This window comes from Hypomesus transpacificus, chromosome 22, assembly GCF_021917145.1.
Source record: "Hypomesus transpacificus isolate Combined female chromosome 22, fHypTra1, whole genome shotgun sequence".
NCBI classification, from domain to species: domain Eukaryota; kingdom Metazoa; phylum Chordata; class Actinopteri; order Osmeriformes; family Osmeridae; genus Hypomesus; species Hypomesus transpacificus.
In genome coordinates, this window is record NC_061081.1 from 13,912,358 (window position 1) to 13,928,623 (window position 16,266).

The 16,266-nt window shown below is 45.5% G+C and overlaps 2 protein-coding genes across 5 annotated transcripts in view; both read left to right on the forward strand.

Moving 5' to 3' along the window:
* The first annotated feature begins 60 nt into the window (after nt 1-60).
* cfap53 (cilia and flagella associated protein 53) lies at nt 61-5,195 on the forward strand. 2 transcript variants are annotated; one of them, XM_047045029.1, is made up of 9 exons: nt 107-562; nt 1,159-1,388; nt 1,485-1,658; nt 2,043-2,346; nt 2,465-2,683; nt 2,774-2,990; nt 3,536-3,638; nt 3,951-4,208; nt 4,821-5,195. In XM_047045029.1, exons 1-8 carry the CDS (start codon nt 491-493, stop codon nt 4,186-4,188), a joined length of 1,557 nt encoding a protein of 518 aa, XP_046900985.1. In that variant the 5' UTR covers nt 107-490; the 3' UTR covers nt 4,189-4,208; nt 4,821-5,195. The 2 variants fall into 2 exon arrangements, with proteins under 2 accessions (XP_046900984.1, XP_046900985.1); XM_047045028.1 differs by lacking the exon at nt 4,821-5,195 and having other exon boundaries at nt 61-562; nt 3,951-4,781.
* A 105-nt stretch (nt 5,196-5,300) lies between these two features.
* The window catches only part of myo5b (myosin VB), a 48,137-nt gene continuing 37,171 nt past the window's right edge, over nt 5,301-16,266 (forward strand). The window contains exon 1 of one of the 3 annotated variants that reach the window (XM_047045023.1): nt 5,301-5,480. In XM_047045023.1, the coding sequence (XP_046900979.1) occupies nt 5,451-5,480 (30 nt within the window). In that variant the 5' untranslated portion in view covers nt 5,301-5,450. Of the gene's footprint in view, nt 5,481-5,936; nt 6,443-16,266 lie in introns of those variants that run through there. The other 2 variants (XM_047045021.1, XM_047045022.1) reach the window with 2 other exon arrangements.

Here is a 16,266-nt window from a genome sequence, read left to right on the forward strand (position 1 = left end):
TCAACACCTGCAATTGTCTTTTTTCCTCAAATATCTTTATTGATTGTCAACACACTGTTAACATTTAGACAGTTGAGATACAAGCATGTACCAGCATGACACAAATATAACATATTAATAATACAAAGACAGACAAACAATTTAACAAAAAATAAGAAAATAAAGGAGAAAACATTTTAATACACACAGCTTATCGCAAGTCAAGATTCTACAAGTGTTCACACACCTTGTCCATTAAGTGTCATCCCGTCAACTCGGCGTGTCTTTCTGTAATTTCAGCTAGTCTCCAGCAGAGGTCGAGCTTGAACGGTTTGGAGTCTGCGGCGCCTGTTCAGTGTTGTCATGGTAGCATGAAGGCAGTTCCGTAAACACAGCGGCAAACTGAATAGCTCGTCCATGTGAATCTTTAATCTTTTATTACTATTGTAGCTAATGTACAGTCGGAAAACAGCTTGTCAGAGACAAAAAGTTCACATTTTGAAAAAACAAAATGTTGATCAGTCAGAGAAATAAGCCACGATGTCGAGAATTCACGGGGCCAACTCCGCATTCAGTAGCTGTGGTAAGTTTTGGACGAACACCATTGCTTTGGTACAGTAAGCTACTGTATCTCTAGTAGTACGTTGTAGGCTACTGACAGTAGCTTGCATTGGCTCGACTAAACTTTGTCGAGTTACAATTTCTTGAAAATCAGTCGGTGATTGAAACGGAACCCCTTTAAGATTATAATCAATGCCTTTAAACACATACGTTGAGACTTTTAGTTTGCACGTCATTAGTCTACCTTGTTGTTGTGTATTTTCCATGTTTGTGTATTTGGTTTTAATTCTCGAACTACCGGACTACTAGTACTATATTTTGCACAGATCGTGATTGTGGAAAAAATAAAAGAAATTACCCTCATCATTTAGCTGACACTTTTGTCCCAAAGCAACATCCAAATTTACATTTAGTCATTTAGCAGACGCTCTTATCCAGAGCGACTTACAGTAACACAGGGACATTCCCCCGAGGAAAGTAGGGTGAAGGGCCTTGCCCAAGGACACAAGTCAAATTTCACGGCCGGAATCGAACTGGCAACCTGGCTACCGATTGGTAGCCAGATTCCCTAACCGCTCAGCCATCTGACCACCTAATAGTGCGTATCATATTTTCCAGAGGGCCAGAGCCCCTTCATCACGGCCCCCAGACCACCTCATCCTGGAGAGACGGAGGCAGGAGGAAGCCAGGGACAAGTCACTGGAGTTCACCAAGTATCAGAAAACCTGCGACCTAAAGACCCACTGGGAGAAGAACACGGACCAGCGCATCGTTTTAGGAGCGATCAAGCGGCGCGTCGACAACGCCATGGAACGGTACCAGCTGAGTGTCGACCAGAGGCGGGAGAAGTAAGAACTCTGGAGGCGCGGTGTGTTTACGGCGGCCCGTGTATTTGTTCATAATCGCCCTCTGCAGCTCCTCAATTATCCTCTGGTCTCCCACAGGCTGCAGGCTTTACTGGAGGTGGAAGAGGAGGTACTGCTGAAGGAGATGGAGACCAGGATGGAGACCATGCCGGAGAGGCAAGCCAAGATGCGAGAGAGAGCGAAGGTGCTGAGGGAGAGGAGGGAGAGCGACCGGCAGCTGGTGGTGGCTCAAAAGCTAGAGCAGCAGTTCAGGTGAATATCAACCAACCCCTTCTCGGTTCCCCTTCTATTGCTTTTAACGTCGCCTCAGATTTATGTTTACATTTACATTTAGTCATTTAGCAGACGCTCTTATCCAGAGCGACTTACAGTAAGTACAGGGATATTTTCCCAGAGGCAAGTAGGGTGAAGTGCCTTGCACAAGGACACACACACATTTGGCATGGCAGGGAATCGAACTGGCAACCTTCAGATTACTATCCTGATTCCCTAACCGCTCAGCCACCTAGATCACCTGTTTGAGAAGCCATCGTCATACGAACCCGGTAGTCCTAAACAAAGTTTTCGCCAGCTGTGGCTTTCCCCCTGCTTCCCCCTCGATAGGAGTCTCTAAAACTGAGGTTTTCTCCTTTTCAGAGATCGGAGCGAGGAGCTTAGGAGCGTCCAGAGCAAGCGGATCCAGGACGAGGTGTGCTCCGAGCGGGCTGCTCAGCTGACCATGCGGCAGGAGGCCTGGAGGCGGCAGGAGGAGGAGGAGAGGCTCTTTGCCGAGCTGTGGGAGGGAGACCGCCGTGCCAAGGAGGAGCGGGAGAGCCGGGACGCGGAGAAGCAGCGGCGGATGAACCTCCAGCAGGTGGAGTACCTGCGGGTGCAGATGGAGGCCGTGGAGCAGCAGAGGGGGCAGGCCAAGCAGCTGAAGGAGGAGGAGGCCCAGCTGCTGGTATGGACGATTTCTGATTGAAGGTGTCGTCGAGTTGTCGTTCAAAGGTTATTCCAAGTTATTTTCCCTCCCTCCCTCCCTCCCTCCCTACCTCCTTCCCTCCCTCCTCGTTCCTCAGCGGGAGCAGAGAGAGGTGCTGCATCTGGAGGAGCAGCGAGAGCGCAGCCAGAAGCTCCAGGGTCAGGAGAACCGTCGCAGGCTGCTGGACCACTCCCTGCGGCTGAAGATGAAGCGCCTGGCCAGGGAGCAGCAGGACGAGCTGGCCCTGGACATGAGCATCCTGGAGCAGCTGCTGGCAGAAGCCAAGGATGAGAAACAGGGGGATGTCATGAGGAAGGTAGGAGAGAGAGAGTCCCTGTGACATTGCTTGTAAAAAAGGGCTATACAAATACGTTTTGACATGATTGGCTCTCTGTCTCTTTCGCAGCTTGAGCTGAGAGAGGAGCAGAGCCGGTACCGGCAGTACCTGGCCGACCAGCTCGACGAGCAGAAGACACAGGAGGCACAGATCGAGCAGGTGATCGAGGCGGACCTGAAGCAGACGCTGGCTCGCAGGGCGGAGCAAAGCCGCCTGGTGAGGGAGGCCAGGGACAGGCTGATGAAGGATGTGATGGAGACTCGCCGACTGCAGATACAGGAGAAGCGTAAGAGAAGGACCCAGGTCCTGGGAAGCAAGAGAAAAAAGAAAGCAAGATCTTGTTTGTTGACTTGTAATTTGGGATGGAAATAGTCTAGCCTGACGTTGTCATACTCTTAATTCTAGTCAGAATATGAGTCTGAAAACTCTCCGTTGGGCTGTGACTACGGGGCGTGTTTCAACCGAACTCGTAAAACAAATGCCTCTTCGCTCAATTGGATAGACCTACAGCCAATCAGAGCAACGTAATATGTTGTTTGTTGAAAACGAATTCAACCCAAGCGCTCTTTCGTGACGTTGTTGATTACGTTACTGTTGATCATCTGTCCATCATCGTATAAAGCCCGCCCTGGCAATTTCATTGGTCCGTCCCGATTCTGGTTTTCTGTAGTTGTCCCCAATACGAGACCCTCCAGACCCAACTTCCCGACCAAATTTTTTTGTGGGCGGGGAGAAGTTGGGCTGGCAGCCAGGCTAGAAATAGTCCTCATGAACTGTAAGAATGTGTAATGTTATTTTCTTTGTGTGTGCGTGTGTGTGTGTGCTCCGTAGTGGATCTGAACATGCAGAAACAGGCTCAGCTGGCCCAGGAGAGAGACGTGCTCAACAAATCCATCGAGGAGGACAAAATGTTAGATAAGGAGCAGAAACAACGGTATAAACATCATCACAGATATCCTCTCTTTCTTTATTCATCCATCTCTCTTTCTTTGTCCCTGTCTCTCTTTCTTTATCACTCCATCTGTCTTTCTTTATCACTCTCTCTCTCTCTCTCTCTCTCTCTCTCTCTCTCTCTCTGTCTCTTTTTCTTTATCACTCCATCTCTCTCTCTTTCTTTATCCCTCTCTTTATCTCTCCTTTCTCTCTCTCTCTCTCTCTCCAACACACACGCACACACCCCTATACACACTCCATACACAACAAGAGCATCATCTAAACTCCTCCCTCTAAACACCCCTCGCTGCAGCCTGAAGCAGGAGTCCCAGGAGCACCAGGCCGACCTGCTGGCCCAGATCATGCACCAGCAGCAGCTGAGGGACAAGGAGGAGGCTGAGGTGGAGAGGGAGTACCAGCGAGGCCTGGTCGACCAGGAGCACTACAACAGCAAGATACAGGACATCCTCTCCGGGCCCACCTCACTCACCAGGCCTGTCCACCCCTTCAGAAGAACCCAGAGCTCCACCTCTAGATCTGGAAGGATCTAGTTAGTCTGAAGCGGAAGCAGGTGGGATGTGACAGGGATTACGCCCCCCCTCCCTCCCCAAGAACCCCCATACATACACATGATGCTTCAGCCTGTGCTTAGCTTCAACCCGTCTACACAGATTGAAAAGTAGCTGTCCAAATTGAATGGTAATAAATATGTTTACACTGAATGCTGAGTTTGAAGAAGTTGTTTTCTAACTGGGTTGTTTAGTCTCGTAGGCTTGTGTTTGGGTTTGCTGCTGTTGTGACTTAAAACTGACTCTGGTAAGGCTAAACTAACATTGTTACACAATGTGTCTTTTGAGTCTTAAGTCTTGACCAAAAAGTTGTGTCGAAAAAGCACACTGTTACAAAGGCATTACATTTCGGTTGTTTGAAGAGGATTACCTTGAAAACACAGTGGCGCCACTACGGAATTACATTAGGATACTTTAGCGCCAAACTCAAATGATTAATGTGCCATGGTTTCCATTTCGTTTTTTCTTTCACATAAAAAGTTAATTAGTGGTCACTCAGACATCAACCTCCAACGATCAGCCTGACTTAACGAGAGGGAATTAAAACTGGCATGTTAAAGAAACACCCAGCGATTGTTGACTCGCGTTAATCACTTCCGTCTTATCTCCCAAAGCAACCTGTGGTGTTAGCCAAAACACAGGGATCACCGGAGGAATCACACCGACGTCTGACTGGACCATGAGGCATTGACACACAATTCTCTCCACAAGGATTGCGTTGGAAAAATGTTTCTCAAGTGCTGAGTCATACCTGTGTACAGTTATCAACTTTGGACTAAAGGCTATTTTTAAACGATAGCTCCCTACCTGTGGAATTCATGTGTGTGAGGTTTCCCTGAGAAACACTTGGAACATATTAGATCCCTCTGCCCCTTATCCTGAGTTTTAACCTTTGAACCTGCACCATCCAGGCGTGATGTAGTTTGCTTTTAATGATTATAATAGTTGGACAGTGTGATCTTTGTCTGTGCCTACATGCCAAATTCAGTAACGACTTGTCAGTGACACGCAGTCAACACCCCATACCTGCAGAGGGAGTGGTTTGGGAGTGGAGCATTTACATCATGTAAGAATACTGTTCTCTCCTGTCTTCTGCTTGGAAATATTGCCCAAGATCAACTTTTCCACAACTCTAAATTACAGACAAGAATGGCTTGAGAGCAGTATGTTGTGGAACATGGAGTAAAGACTACCTTTTGGGAAGAACGCAACCTGTAGGAACTACTTTCAAACCCCCAAAGAAAATGGTGACTGATTATGAGCTGTATTCCAAGGTAACCTCTCTTCAAAATCTTTGATCAACTGGCTTTATTTTGTGATTCCGCTGTTAGCTTCTCCTGACAGACTTATTTGATATACCAACACCATGAAGGATAATGTATTCTTGTTAGGTATCTTAAAGTATCTTAATTAATGTTCAAACAACATGCTTCAGTGTCTGCATATCCTGTCACCAATTACAAAATTATTAAGATAACAGTTTCTGTTGTTTTCTCAGATTACAGTCAATCATTTATTTAACCACATTTAAACACTATTGTATTGACATTAAAAATACTTTCAAGCAAATACGGTTTGTACAATTGGCTTGCCTATTCAACAATCAACATGGAAAAAACAATCAATATATACAAATTCTGTAACATCAAATTAGCGACCCAGACAAACTTTGATTGTAGTGCTCTGCTAAACCGGAGGGGGGGGGGTCTCGTGAAGGGCATTGTCTGGAACCCGGCTGCAAATCAATACAGCCAGAGTCCATGGATACAGCAGCGCGGCCAGGAAATACAGAGGAGCTGTAGTTCCCCCAGAAAATACACTCTACTTTAACAGAGCTGTACATATTTTAGCTTCAGAGGGTAGGCTTTTAGCTGTTCTTACCGGCACTCTTGGCATGTTGGATATGTGTTGGAAGTGAGCTAAGTGTTTTTATTTTTTAAGACAAACTAAATCGACAACTAATTTAGCCAAAGGGAAAAATACACCTGCCGTACGACCAGGAAAGGATTGGACGTAGCCTTTTCCAACGAAGCTACTTATTCAACGAAGGTGGACGACTACATTTGGGAATATCTGCAACATTAGGATAACTTACTTCACTTCTTATGTCATCGGAAAAAAAGTTTATGCTATTGACGCCAATGATGTAATATAAACTCTGGTAACCGAACGCTTCCCGTGGTTATACGGATAGTGCGAGGGTTGGACAATGTCCGTAAACGAGTTATTCACTAAGGTAAGCAGCTAATTTCTATACCGCTAAATATCCGATAATCTATTCTTCAATTTATTTCATGATTTCTGTTTCGGTGTTTTGTTTACCAAGTAAGTAGATGGACTAAGCTACTCGTATTTTCGGAGCAGGTGTTCTGGGACCAGCGTATAGTCTCTGGTCTACAAAATGCGTCTCGAGCGCCATCACATCAGTAGTTATACGTCATTGCATTGGCTGTCTTGGACAGGTGTGCGAACAAGTTTGACAATGAAATGCATTGAACAATAGCATGGAAATAAAACCTCAATTTTATACATTTCTCAACGAATTTAGGCTGTATGTAGTTTTTAATTTAGATTTTAAATCTACTATAACCCACTCAGTGTTGATTTTAATTGCATGGTTTGGGAGGCAGTTTTTGAATTAGCGAGGCTTAATCGTTCGTGAAATTTAAGTGTTTAATGTTTCATTGATTTGGGGTTTAAAATATGCTGAAGAGGGAATACGAGGCGTGATGATTATGGTTTGTGAATATTCTATTTCTGGAGGCAGCGGCATAGCATATTTTATGCAGTTGCACATTATGCAACTCCGGTTGGTTGTAGACACTCCACAGTTGAACAGGCATACACAACACAACCACAAACACACAATCATCATCCTTTGACGCCTCATTTCTCTTCATCTTGCGAGTTTCTGACTGCCCTTGGTTTCTCTTTTGTGATCAGGGGTCAGATGGCTAAGCGGTTGGGGAATCGGGCTATTAATCAGAAGGTTGTCGGTTCGATTTCCGGCCGTGCTAAATGACGTTTTGTCCTTGGGCAAGGCACTTCACCCTACTTGCCTCGGGGGAATGTCCCTGTACTTACTGTAGGTCGCTCTGGATAAGAGCGTCTGCTAAATGACTAAATGTAAAATCATTGATTGAAACGCCAGAGAACAGTAGTGTCTGTGTTTTGAATAGATACTGGAGGCAGATACCGCTGATGGTGGTGACTAATATTATTTTGCGAGTCGTTCTCGCCAAATGTCAAAGATTGATTACATAATTAAGTGACACATTGTGGTATCCAGTCCTCTGCACATGACTGTGGTCCACGCCCACATCGCTCTGCTTTATGACATAATTGACTTTTTAAAATGTTGTTAATAAGGGCACTTTGGTGTTTGGTTTATTTTGTGTAGACCTAGGCGTAGTAGATTTGGGAAGGTGTTGGTTAAATATTTTGTAGCAGTTATTGTTCAAGTTTCAACTTGAACTGAAGCATCCACAGTCAGGTTCCACTTTTTGTGCACTCTTGTTCTCTTAGCTATCCAGTTTACTAACTTCCTCCCACTTGTATTTACTGACAAAGACTGACAGAAAAGCTTTGTCTCATAAATAATTAACTTTATTGAGGATATGTGACTGGAATCATGCCATGCAATGAGCTTTCTGGATTGGCCTACAGTGAGTTCCTTGTGACATCATAGTTATATGCAGTTAGTGACATTACAATGACACGTGTTTTTTTTCTTCTTCTTCAGTTAACGCTCCTCTCGTAATCCTCCTTCACCTCTTTCCTCTTTGACTGTTGTTTCAACAGCCTCCCTATCGCTATCTATTCCTCCGTCCACCCTATCTTTGTATGATAAGTTATTTAGGCTGTGTAATCGGTTATCATATAGTTCTGCCTCTCAGGGGCTAACTCAAAGTTCGGTTGTGTCATGCAGTTAGGCCTAGTTGTGTCCGTGTAGCTTTGATTACAGATTTCCTTGACAGTGTTTTTTTTCTAGTTAATTGTTCTGTGTCACCGGTAATTATTGAGCCCCCCTCGTCCTGGTTCCTCACCCTCACATGTCGTGCTGACCCCCAACATGAATCCTATTAATCCAGAGAGCAGAGACAAATCCTTCATGTCCATCTGTTTTGTGCAGAATGCTTCAAACCAGCTGTCTCGTGGATTAACGTAGCCTATTATAATACCATTATAGCCAATAAGGATGTTGTCTATTTTACACATTTGCATAGATATTAATTACACTTTATATTTGCCCAAATCTCTGTAGGATGAATGGTCTCTGATTCCTAAAGATACTAAATAAACACACTGTCACAATTCACCAAATACACCAAATCCATGGTAATGGGCTGTTAAAGGGTAGAATGTGTAGTGGCATTATGGACCTAATAGCCGTCTGTGTTAGGCCTGCTCATGGAATGCTGTTTCTTTGTGTTTAATCAGGCCGAGGGCCTTGTAGAGCAGGATTATCTTGAGTCTCCACTACCCCCACTGTTTTGAGTGTGTGTGCTTGTGTGTGTCTGTGTGTGTGTGTGTGTGTGTGTGAGGGGCTTGGCTTGGGAGGATCCCTCTGTGATCCTTGTGTACCCTACCCTGTCCCTCTGGAGGGTAGGGTGAATCCTCCCAGCCGAGGGTTCGTCTCTGAGTCTGGTTCTCAGGAGGCGGGTGGGTTGTCCTGACGATGCACATGCTTCTCTAAGGGGAAGGACATTTACAAAGTTCAGGTACAGAGCCTTCTAGACAACATCTGGTTTCCCTATAGGGAAGTTGAGCTTGGAGACAGGTGTGTGAACAGTGTGTGTGTGTATCCCCTTGTGTATGTACAGTGAGTGAGTAAGTGTTTGTGTGTATGTACAGTGAGTGAGTGTGTGTGTTTGTGTGTATGTACAGTGAGTGTGTGAGTGAGTGTGTGTGTGTATGTACAGTGAGTGTGTGTGTGTGTGTGTATGTACAGTGAGTGTGTGTGTGTGTGTGTATATATACAGTGTGTGTGTGTGTGTATATACAGTGTGTGTGTGTGTATGTACAGTGAGTGTGTATGGGTGTGTATGTACAGTGAGTGTGTATGGGTGTATATACAGTGTGTGTGTGTGTGTATGTACAGTGTGTGTGTGTGTGTGTGTGTATGTACAGTGAGTGTGTGTGTGTGTGTATGTACAGTGTGTGTGTGTGTGTGTATGTACAGTGAGTGTGTGTGTGTGTATATGTACAGTGTGTGTGTGTGTGTGTGTATGTACAGTGAGTGTGTGTGTATGCACAGTGTGTGTGTGTGTGTGTGCATGTACAGTGAGTGTGTGTGTGTATATACAGTGTGTGTGTGTGTATATACAGTGTGTGTGTGTGTGTGTACAGTGAGTGTGTGTGTGTGTATATACAGTGTGTGTGTGTGTGTGTGTACAGTGAGTGTGTGTGTGTGTATATACAGTGTGTGTGTGTGTATATACAGTGTGTGTGTGTCCTATTATAAATGCCCCCCCTGGGTTGTGTGTCCCTCTCAGGGCCTGTAACATCAAGCCAGCTAACGTGTCAACGTCCGTCATGAAGCTAACTCTGAGGAGAGGGAAGGGTTTCAGGTAGCTCTGTGTGGACCAAGAGTTACACCATGTTGCACAAGGATGTTTTGGGACTACTGCATTGATTCATCCCCCTCTCTTAAGTGTCAGTGACATTTTAGCAGCAGAACCCAGCAGATCCAAACAATTCTCTTGTAGGCTTGCTTCTGTACTGTACTTGACTATCCAAGGCTGGTCTCTATTACTTTCTGATAGGAAAAAGCTTTGTGGGTCAGGTGTGTGTACAGTCTGTGTGTGTGTCTGTTTTGACTCCCAAAAGAAGCTCAGTCCTCTCTCTCTCTCACAGGTCAAAGTTCCTGAAGAGAGGGAGAAAAGTAGCGTTATAGTGTACACATCCAGCCCTCACCTGGGGCTGTTGTCATTGTGCTGACACATTTCTGCTGGGCGGAGCCTTAAAATGAGCAGCGGAGGGCCGGGGCACCTGTAGATCCATCCAAGGTTTCCAAGCCTCACTTTGGGTCTTTTTCTCCTGCCTGTAAAAAAAAAAGTTTTCGAAACTGATACCTGAGAGTGGTCTACAGTTTCACCAGATCACCCTGCTCTCTCTTCTCCCTCCTGCTTTTCGATAGATTTGTTTAACAACCAAATAATCTTGATTCAAAGTGGACAACATATTCACGGTACCGTTCAGTCAGAACCTATGAGTAATTTCCTAAAAGTATCGCCTTTCAGTTGAATAGCCAAAACCCTGCTGAAAGGCCGAATTCAATCATTCTGGGATTTAATATGTACACTCTTGGATTTGGTGTCCCTAGAAATAATATCTTACTGTAACAAAGTCTTTCCTCAGAGAGTAAGGCAGGCCAATGCCTTCAATAGTAGATTCATTCTGCACATAGCCTAGTCACTGTAGCTGCCTTAATGGACAAGGAGAGACTGACGACAAGGAGAGACTGACGACAAGGAGAGACTGACGACAAGGAGAGACTGACGTCAAGGAGAGACTGACGACAAGGAGAGACTGATGACAAGGAGAGACTGACGTCAAGGAGAGACTGACGACAAGGAGAGACCGATGTAAACGGTATCGGTACAGCAGCGAGAGGGTTTTTACTCTCCGTTCAGCAACAGCGTGACTTCATCAGAACGGTCCTGGCAAACCGGTAGTGCAGCTTTTCTCCTCCCTTTCATTACCTCCCTCCCTCCCTCCCTCCCTCTCTCCCTCCCCCCCCCCCCCCCTCCCTCCCTCCCTCCCTCCCTCCCTCCCTCCCTCCCTCCCTCCCTCCCTCCCTCCCTCCCTCCCTCCCTCCCTCCCTCCCTCCCTCCCTCCCTCCCTCCCTCCCTCCTTCCCTCCCCCCCTCCCTCCCTCATGCATGCTGTATGGTGTACACCCATGTCACTGCTGTCTCATGTTGCCATTGTGCTGTGTTCACCAGCAACTATTTGTCATTTTAACAACAAAATTATTTCTGAATGACTAGCCAGCCCAGGTCACTCATTAGCACGTCATTATAAATAACAACAAGCATAGAAGGACCTTTATTATGAAAGAAGCTACACACTCATTCACAGTATATACTATAATAAATAGTATACACACACACTGAAAAATATAAATGTACATATGAATGTTATGTGAGAGACAGTCAGTTCGCATGAAGGGTATAATCTATCAGAATGATAAGTTTACATTTCCATGGTCCATATTTTCCTGTTGAGGTTGTTACTGCTGCCTTTCCTGCCTGGGACTTCTGGATGCTTGTCAACCAAGCAGGATAAAATTCTCCTTGATTGTATTGACCCAGAACAGCAGCTTGGGGTAATAAAAAAAGCCATTTCATTAAGTCTTCTGGGAGAGACCATGAGAAGGAGAAAGAAACACACTTCAGGGAAAGAGGAGAGACAGTGACAGAGTATGAGAGAAAGGGAGAGAGAGAGAGAGAGAGAGAGAGAGAGGGAGAGAGAGAGAGAGAGAGAGGGAGGGAGAGAGAGAGAGAGAGAGAGAGAGAGAGGGAGAGAGAGGGGGAGAGCTGACTTAATTACGGGTCAAAGCCACAACCAAGTGAATACATTGACTGGAGGGCAGTGCAGAATTCTTAGCACCCATAACCTCATAATCCCTGTAACCAAGTGCACTAGATTATACTGTCAACAATAAACAATGACCTGTTATTTATTGACCCCTTAAACGTTCTGCGTGCTACGAAACATGAACCAAATACCCACACAGTAACATGCCATACATTTTTGGTCATTTATTAGATGTAGCTTATCAAATCATGTTTGTAACAATATTGCAGACATGTTTGTGCGTGGGTGTGTGTGTACCAGCACGTGTGTATGTGCTCATGTGTGTGTATGTGCTCTTGTGTGCGTGTGTATCAAATCATAAAGACAGCTTGTTTTCCATCTCGCCAGTGCTGCTGTCGGTCCGTCAGTCACCCCGTCACCCAGTGCATAGTTATGAACCCAGGCTGTCATCACATACATCAGGCCTCATTCATGTGGCTTTTCCCCAGGCCAGGGCCTACAGTACATGTGCATGTTTCTGTGAATGTTATTTTGGTTGCTGGTGTTTTTGTCCTGCGACGGGACACTTTATTGTCTGGTTGGTAAATGAACTGAAGAGGTCTGTTGTGACAATAATTGAATGAGACAGCCTCCCTCCCCCCCCCCCCCCCCCCTCCCTCCCTCCCTCCCTCCCTCCCTCCCTCCCTCCCTCCCTCCCTCCCTCCCTCCCTCCCTCCCTCCCTCCCTCCCTCCCTCCCTCCCTCCCTCCCTCCCTCCCTCCCTCCCTCCCTCCCTCCCTCCCTCCCTCCCTCCCTCCTGTGCAGTACGTTCAGCCCCTAGGACGGTCCTCATAAAAAATGGAGAAGTTGTTTATTGTTGTTGTTTTAATTGCCCGCATAAAACCTGTCCTCATTAGCCCCCTGTTAAAGTAAACCGAGAAAGAGAGCGTTCTTAACCTCGCCTATGTCACGGGAAGAATCTGTGGAAACTTCCGAGGTGAGCTCTTCAAAGTGGTTGCTGTGTGGTTTTGTTCTCGATGACGGAAGCTTCTCTCGGTGTCCTAATTACAGTTTGATGGAATCCCATGCTGAGTAGCACTGTGTTCAGGGAGCGGGGTAGTCCTCTGTTTCCTGAACGCTGGATAGAGCAACTGTCCCAGATAAACAGAATGACGATTCATTTCTGCCCAAAATATTCCTTCAGTGTTTCATACGTTTGAACAGAGCGCTGTCATTGTGAAAATGTCCCAAAAGTTTCAGTGTAATTTGTGCACTGGAGATGAGAGGCTGCAAACTGTTATGACAAAACGGGTTTGGGGAAAAGTAGCTGTTGTATCGGGGACAAAGGTTTCCTGCAAGTTAAACATTAAACAACAGACCTATGTTTCCATATGCCATACACGCTAATGGTCTAGTCTGATTATCAGTGCAATGTCTATATCTCACAATGGATCGGGGGAGGGGAGGGGGTGAAATGGTTAAATTAGAATTGTTTTAAGCTACTTTAGTTTTGTTCGAATTGGAACGTCACTTCGGCTTAAGCAGAGCGTTTAATTATCACTGTTTTGCCCCACGTCTTTTGTTTTCATCCTCCAAATGCTATGGAAGTGTAGAAAATCCCATTAGGAGGAGAGAGGCAGAACCAGAGAAGGGGAACATGACAGCTAGGAGGATAGCGAGGGTTGGAAGGAGGAGTGAGGTGTACAGTAGGCTACAGTTCAGTAGTCTGTGAAGTGGTTTAGAGTCCTCTTCAAGTCATCGAAGGGCAACTAACCAATGCTATCAAGGTGGACTGGAGTCCAAAATCTCCCCTTTTTGTGTTATGTAGGCTAAAGTGGGGTAGGGTAGAAAACTATAAAAGTAAAGTGCACAATTGCAGAATTAACAAATTACTAAATATACCAAATACGGAATTAAATATTCACTTTACATCTATAGGGGATACTAGGAGGCTTGGTGTGTTTAGATGCTTTTGCTGGTCATATGCCAATAGCTCGTGTTTGCCTGGAAGTTAAGGGACTTGACTGATGTTTTACAAATCAAATGAGTTTGAAAAAGATTTGCATTCATGCAACTGAATTCAGGAAGAGCATTCTTTTTTTTTGCCCTTGCCGTTTTGGCCCTTATAGCTTACTAAGTTTAGCTAATATTTGGACTGGATACAGCTACAGAGTCAAAGTAGACTGTATAGACTAGATAGACCAAATAGATGTGCTTCTCTCATCCAGCCTACGGCACAGAGTCAGATGAACTGGGATGAACTCCGCTTGTCCTGCTGCGGTGAAGCTTTTTGCCTTCAACACAGATGATGTCTCCCAGCCGTGGGTGTGGGCTCCATGGAGACGGGAGTAGGACTGACAGTTTGACGGATGTTCCATCTTCTTAGATGCTCTGCTCCTACTGACCAGGGCACTGCAGGTGTTGGGAGATCCAGGTGAATAAAAGGAAACGGATCTCGCGTCCCGGGGAAGACCCAGGACACGCTGGAGGGACTATGTCTCTCGGCTGGCCTGGGAACGCCTCGGGGTCCCCCAGGAAGAGCTGGTGGAAGTGGCTGGGGAGAGGGAAGTCTGGGCCTCCCTGCTTAGGTTGCTGCCCCCGTGACCCGACCCCCGAATAAGCGGTAGATGACGAACGAACGATCTCATACAGACACTTGTTTACACCTAAGAGACTTCTTCAATAAGCAAGCGCCCGTTTTGAATGTAGTTAGGTGCTGTCTGGGTCTGTAAGATGCCTGATGAAAGGAAACATGTATTCTGTAGATATTTACCTGATGAATAGACCTCCTCTCAAGTCAGTATAATGCCCAGGACTTTCCACACACCAGAAGTTACTTGTATTGATTACGTCTCTGAATTGGCCCTCTGGCTCTTGATTGGTAACCACAACCCACAGAGTCTTGAAGAATTGGAAACAACTGTCTTGGCAATTTTCTTATCTCATGACAGAAGGAAATGAACAGTGCTCTTAGGCACATATCCAAAAAGAAGACAGATCTATTCCCGTTGTGGTTGAGTTACTCAATTAAATAAAACATTCTACACGTTCCCTGTCCTACTAAGAGGATGTAATCGTGTTTTTTGTTCTGCTTTGGAGCTCACTTTTTAGATCTTTCTCCATCATATCTCTAACAGAATTTCTTAAATATCTCAAATATCTGAAAAAAGAACTATCTTTCTGAAATCTCTTCAACTGAATTCATAAGTATTGCTTAAGAATGTCTGTGTGTGTGTCCCCATGCATTTGTGTGTGTGTGTGTGTGTTTGTCCGAGTGTGTGCGTGCTGTCAGATAGGAACTCTGGCCTCCTGCACAGCAGAGCCCTGGGTCACATGTGCTGTGCGTCTCATTTCATGAGAAACTGTCTCACTTCGTCCTCTAATGGTTTTGGCACTTTCCTGTGACTTTGAATATAGGTCTGCCATTGTTGTAACTGTGTGCGTCAGTGGTTTCAAATATCCTCTCGGAGTCTATGGAGTCGTCTCGGTTAATCTCTGATTAAAGAGGTAAAAAAGATGCTGTGAAAGTCCGGTGACTTGAATTCTAAGAAAAGGTTTTTTCCCAGGTTCAGGAACCGATGTTGGATTGCAGGCCTCCGCGATGAGTCACACAGCTTCTCTGATTGGTTGTTGTCCTCCGTCCTCCAACTGTGACTCATCACCGTGTGGCTTTGGTCAAAATGATGCACGGTTGAAAGTCTGTTTTATAATCTTAGTGTCCTTCATTTAGCAGATATTTTGGTACACATGGAGGGGGGGGGCAAGGGGGCGGGGGTTTCACAGGGGTTGTACCTAGGATCTCTTGATCTGACGTCAAACGCTCTAACCACTTAGCTATACCCATCTATGGGCTTATTATACTCCTAGCTCGGTCATCATGAGGCACAAAGTCAAAAGCTTTCCACAGTAGACTCAGATCAAATACTACTTAAGTACTATTACTACTCAAATAAAGTACTGCTTAAGTGCTATTACTACTAAGTAAAAGTACTGCTTAAGTGCTATTAACACTCAGATAAAGTACTCTTTTGGTACTATTACTACTCAGATAAAGTACTGCTTTAGTACTATTACTACTCAGTAAAAGTACTGCTTAAGTGCTATTAACACTCAGATAAAGTACTCTTTTGGTACTATTACCACTCAGATATAGTACTGCTTAGTACTAATACTTACCTGTATGTTTACACGTGCGCAGGGCCCCACGTGACTCTGGCTCGTGGGTTCATGTTGGTGACAGAGCGGCTGATTGCGGCCGGACTCAAGGTTACTTCATATCTCTCCATCTCCCCTCGGTATCTACTCCTTATTAAACAGGATTTTAAAATGCTGCAGTCAGCCTGGCTATCTCTTTGTCTCTCTGCCTGCCTGCCCGCGTGCCTGTCATGGTTATGCAGTGCCTCTGCTCAGCCCGGGGGCAAAACAGTGCTGAGTCTCTCCCTCATCAGAGGCTGTCTGTCCTGCTGTCCTGTTGTGTCAGTAGATGTGTTATCTAGAAGGCATTCCTTCAGAGAAGCCTATCCTGCTGTCCTGCTGTCCCA

Coding starts and splice junctions, on each gene's coding strand:
- cfap53 (XM_047045028.1), top strand. CDS start 491: ATGTTGATCAGTCAGAGAAATAAGCCACGATGTCGAGAATTCACGGGG. Junction 563..1,158: donor CTCCGCATTCAGTAGCTGTG/GTAAGTTTTGGA, acceptor CATATTTTCCAG/AGGGCCAGAGCCCCTTCATC. Junction 3,639..3,950: donor GATAAGGAGCAGAAACAACG/GTATAAACATCA, acceptor CCCTCGCTGCAG/CCTGAAGCAGGAGTCCCAGG.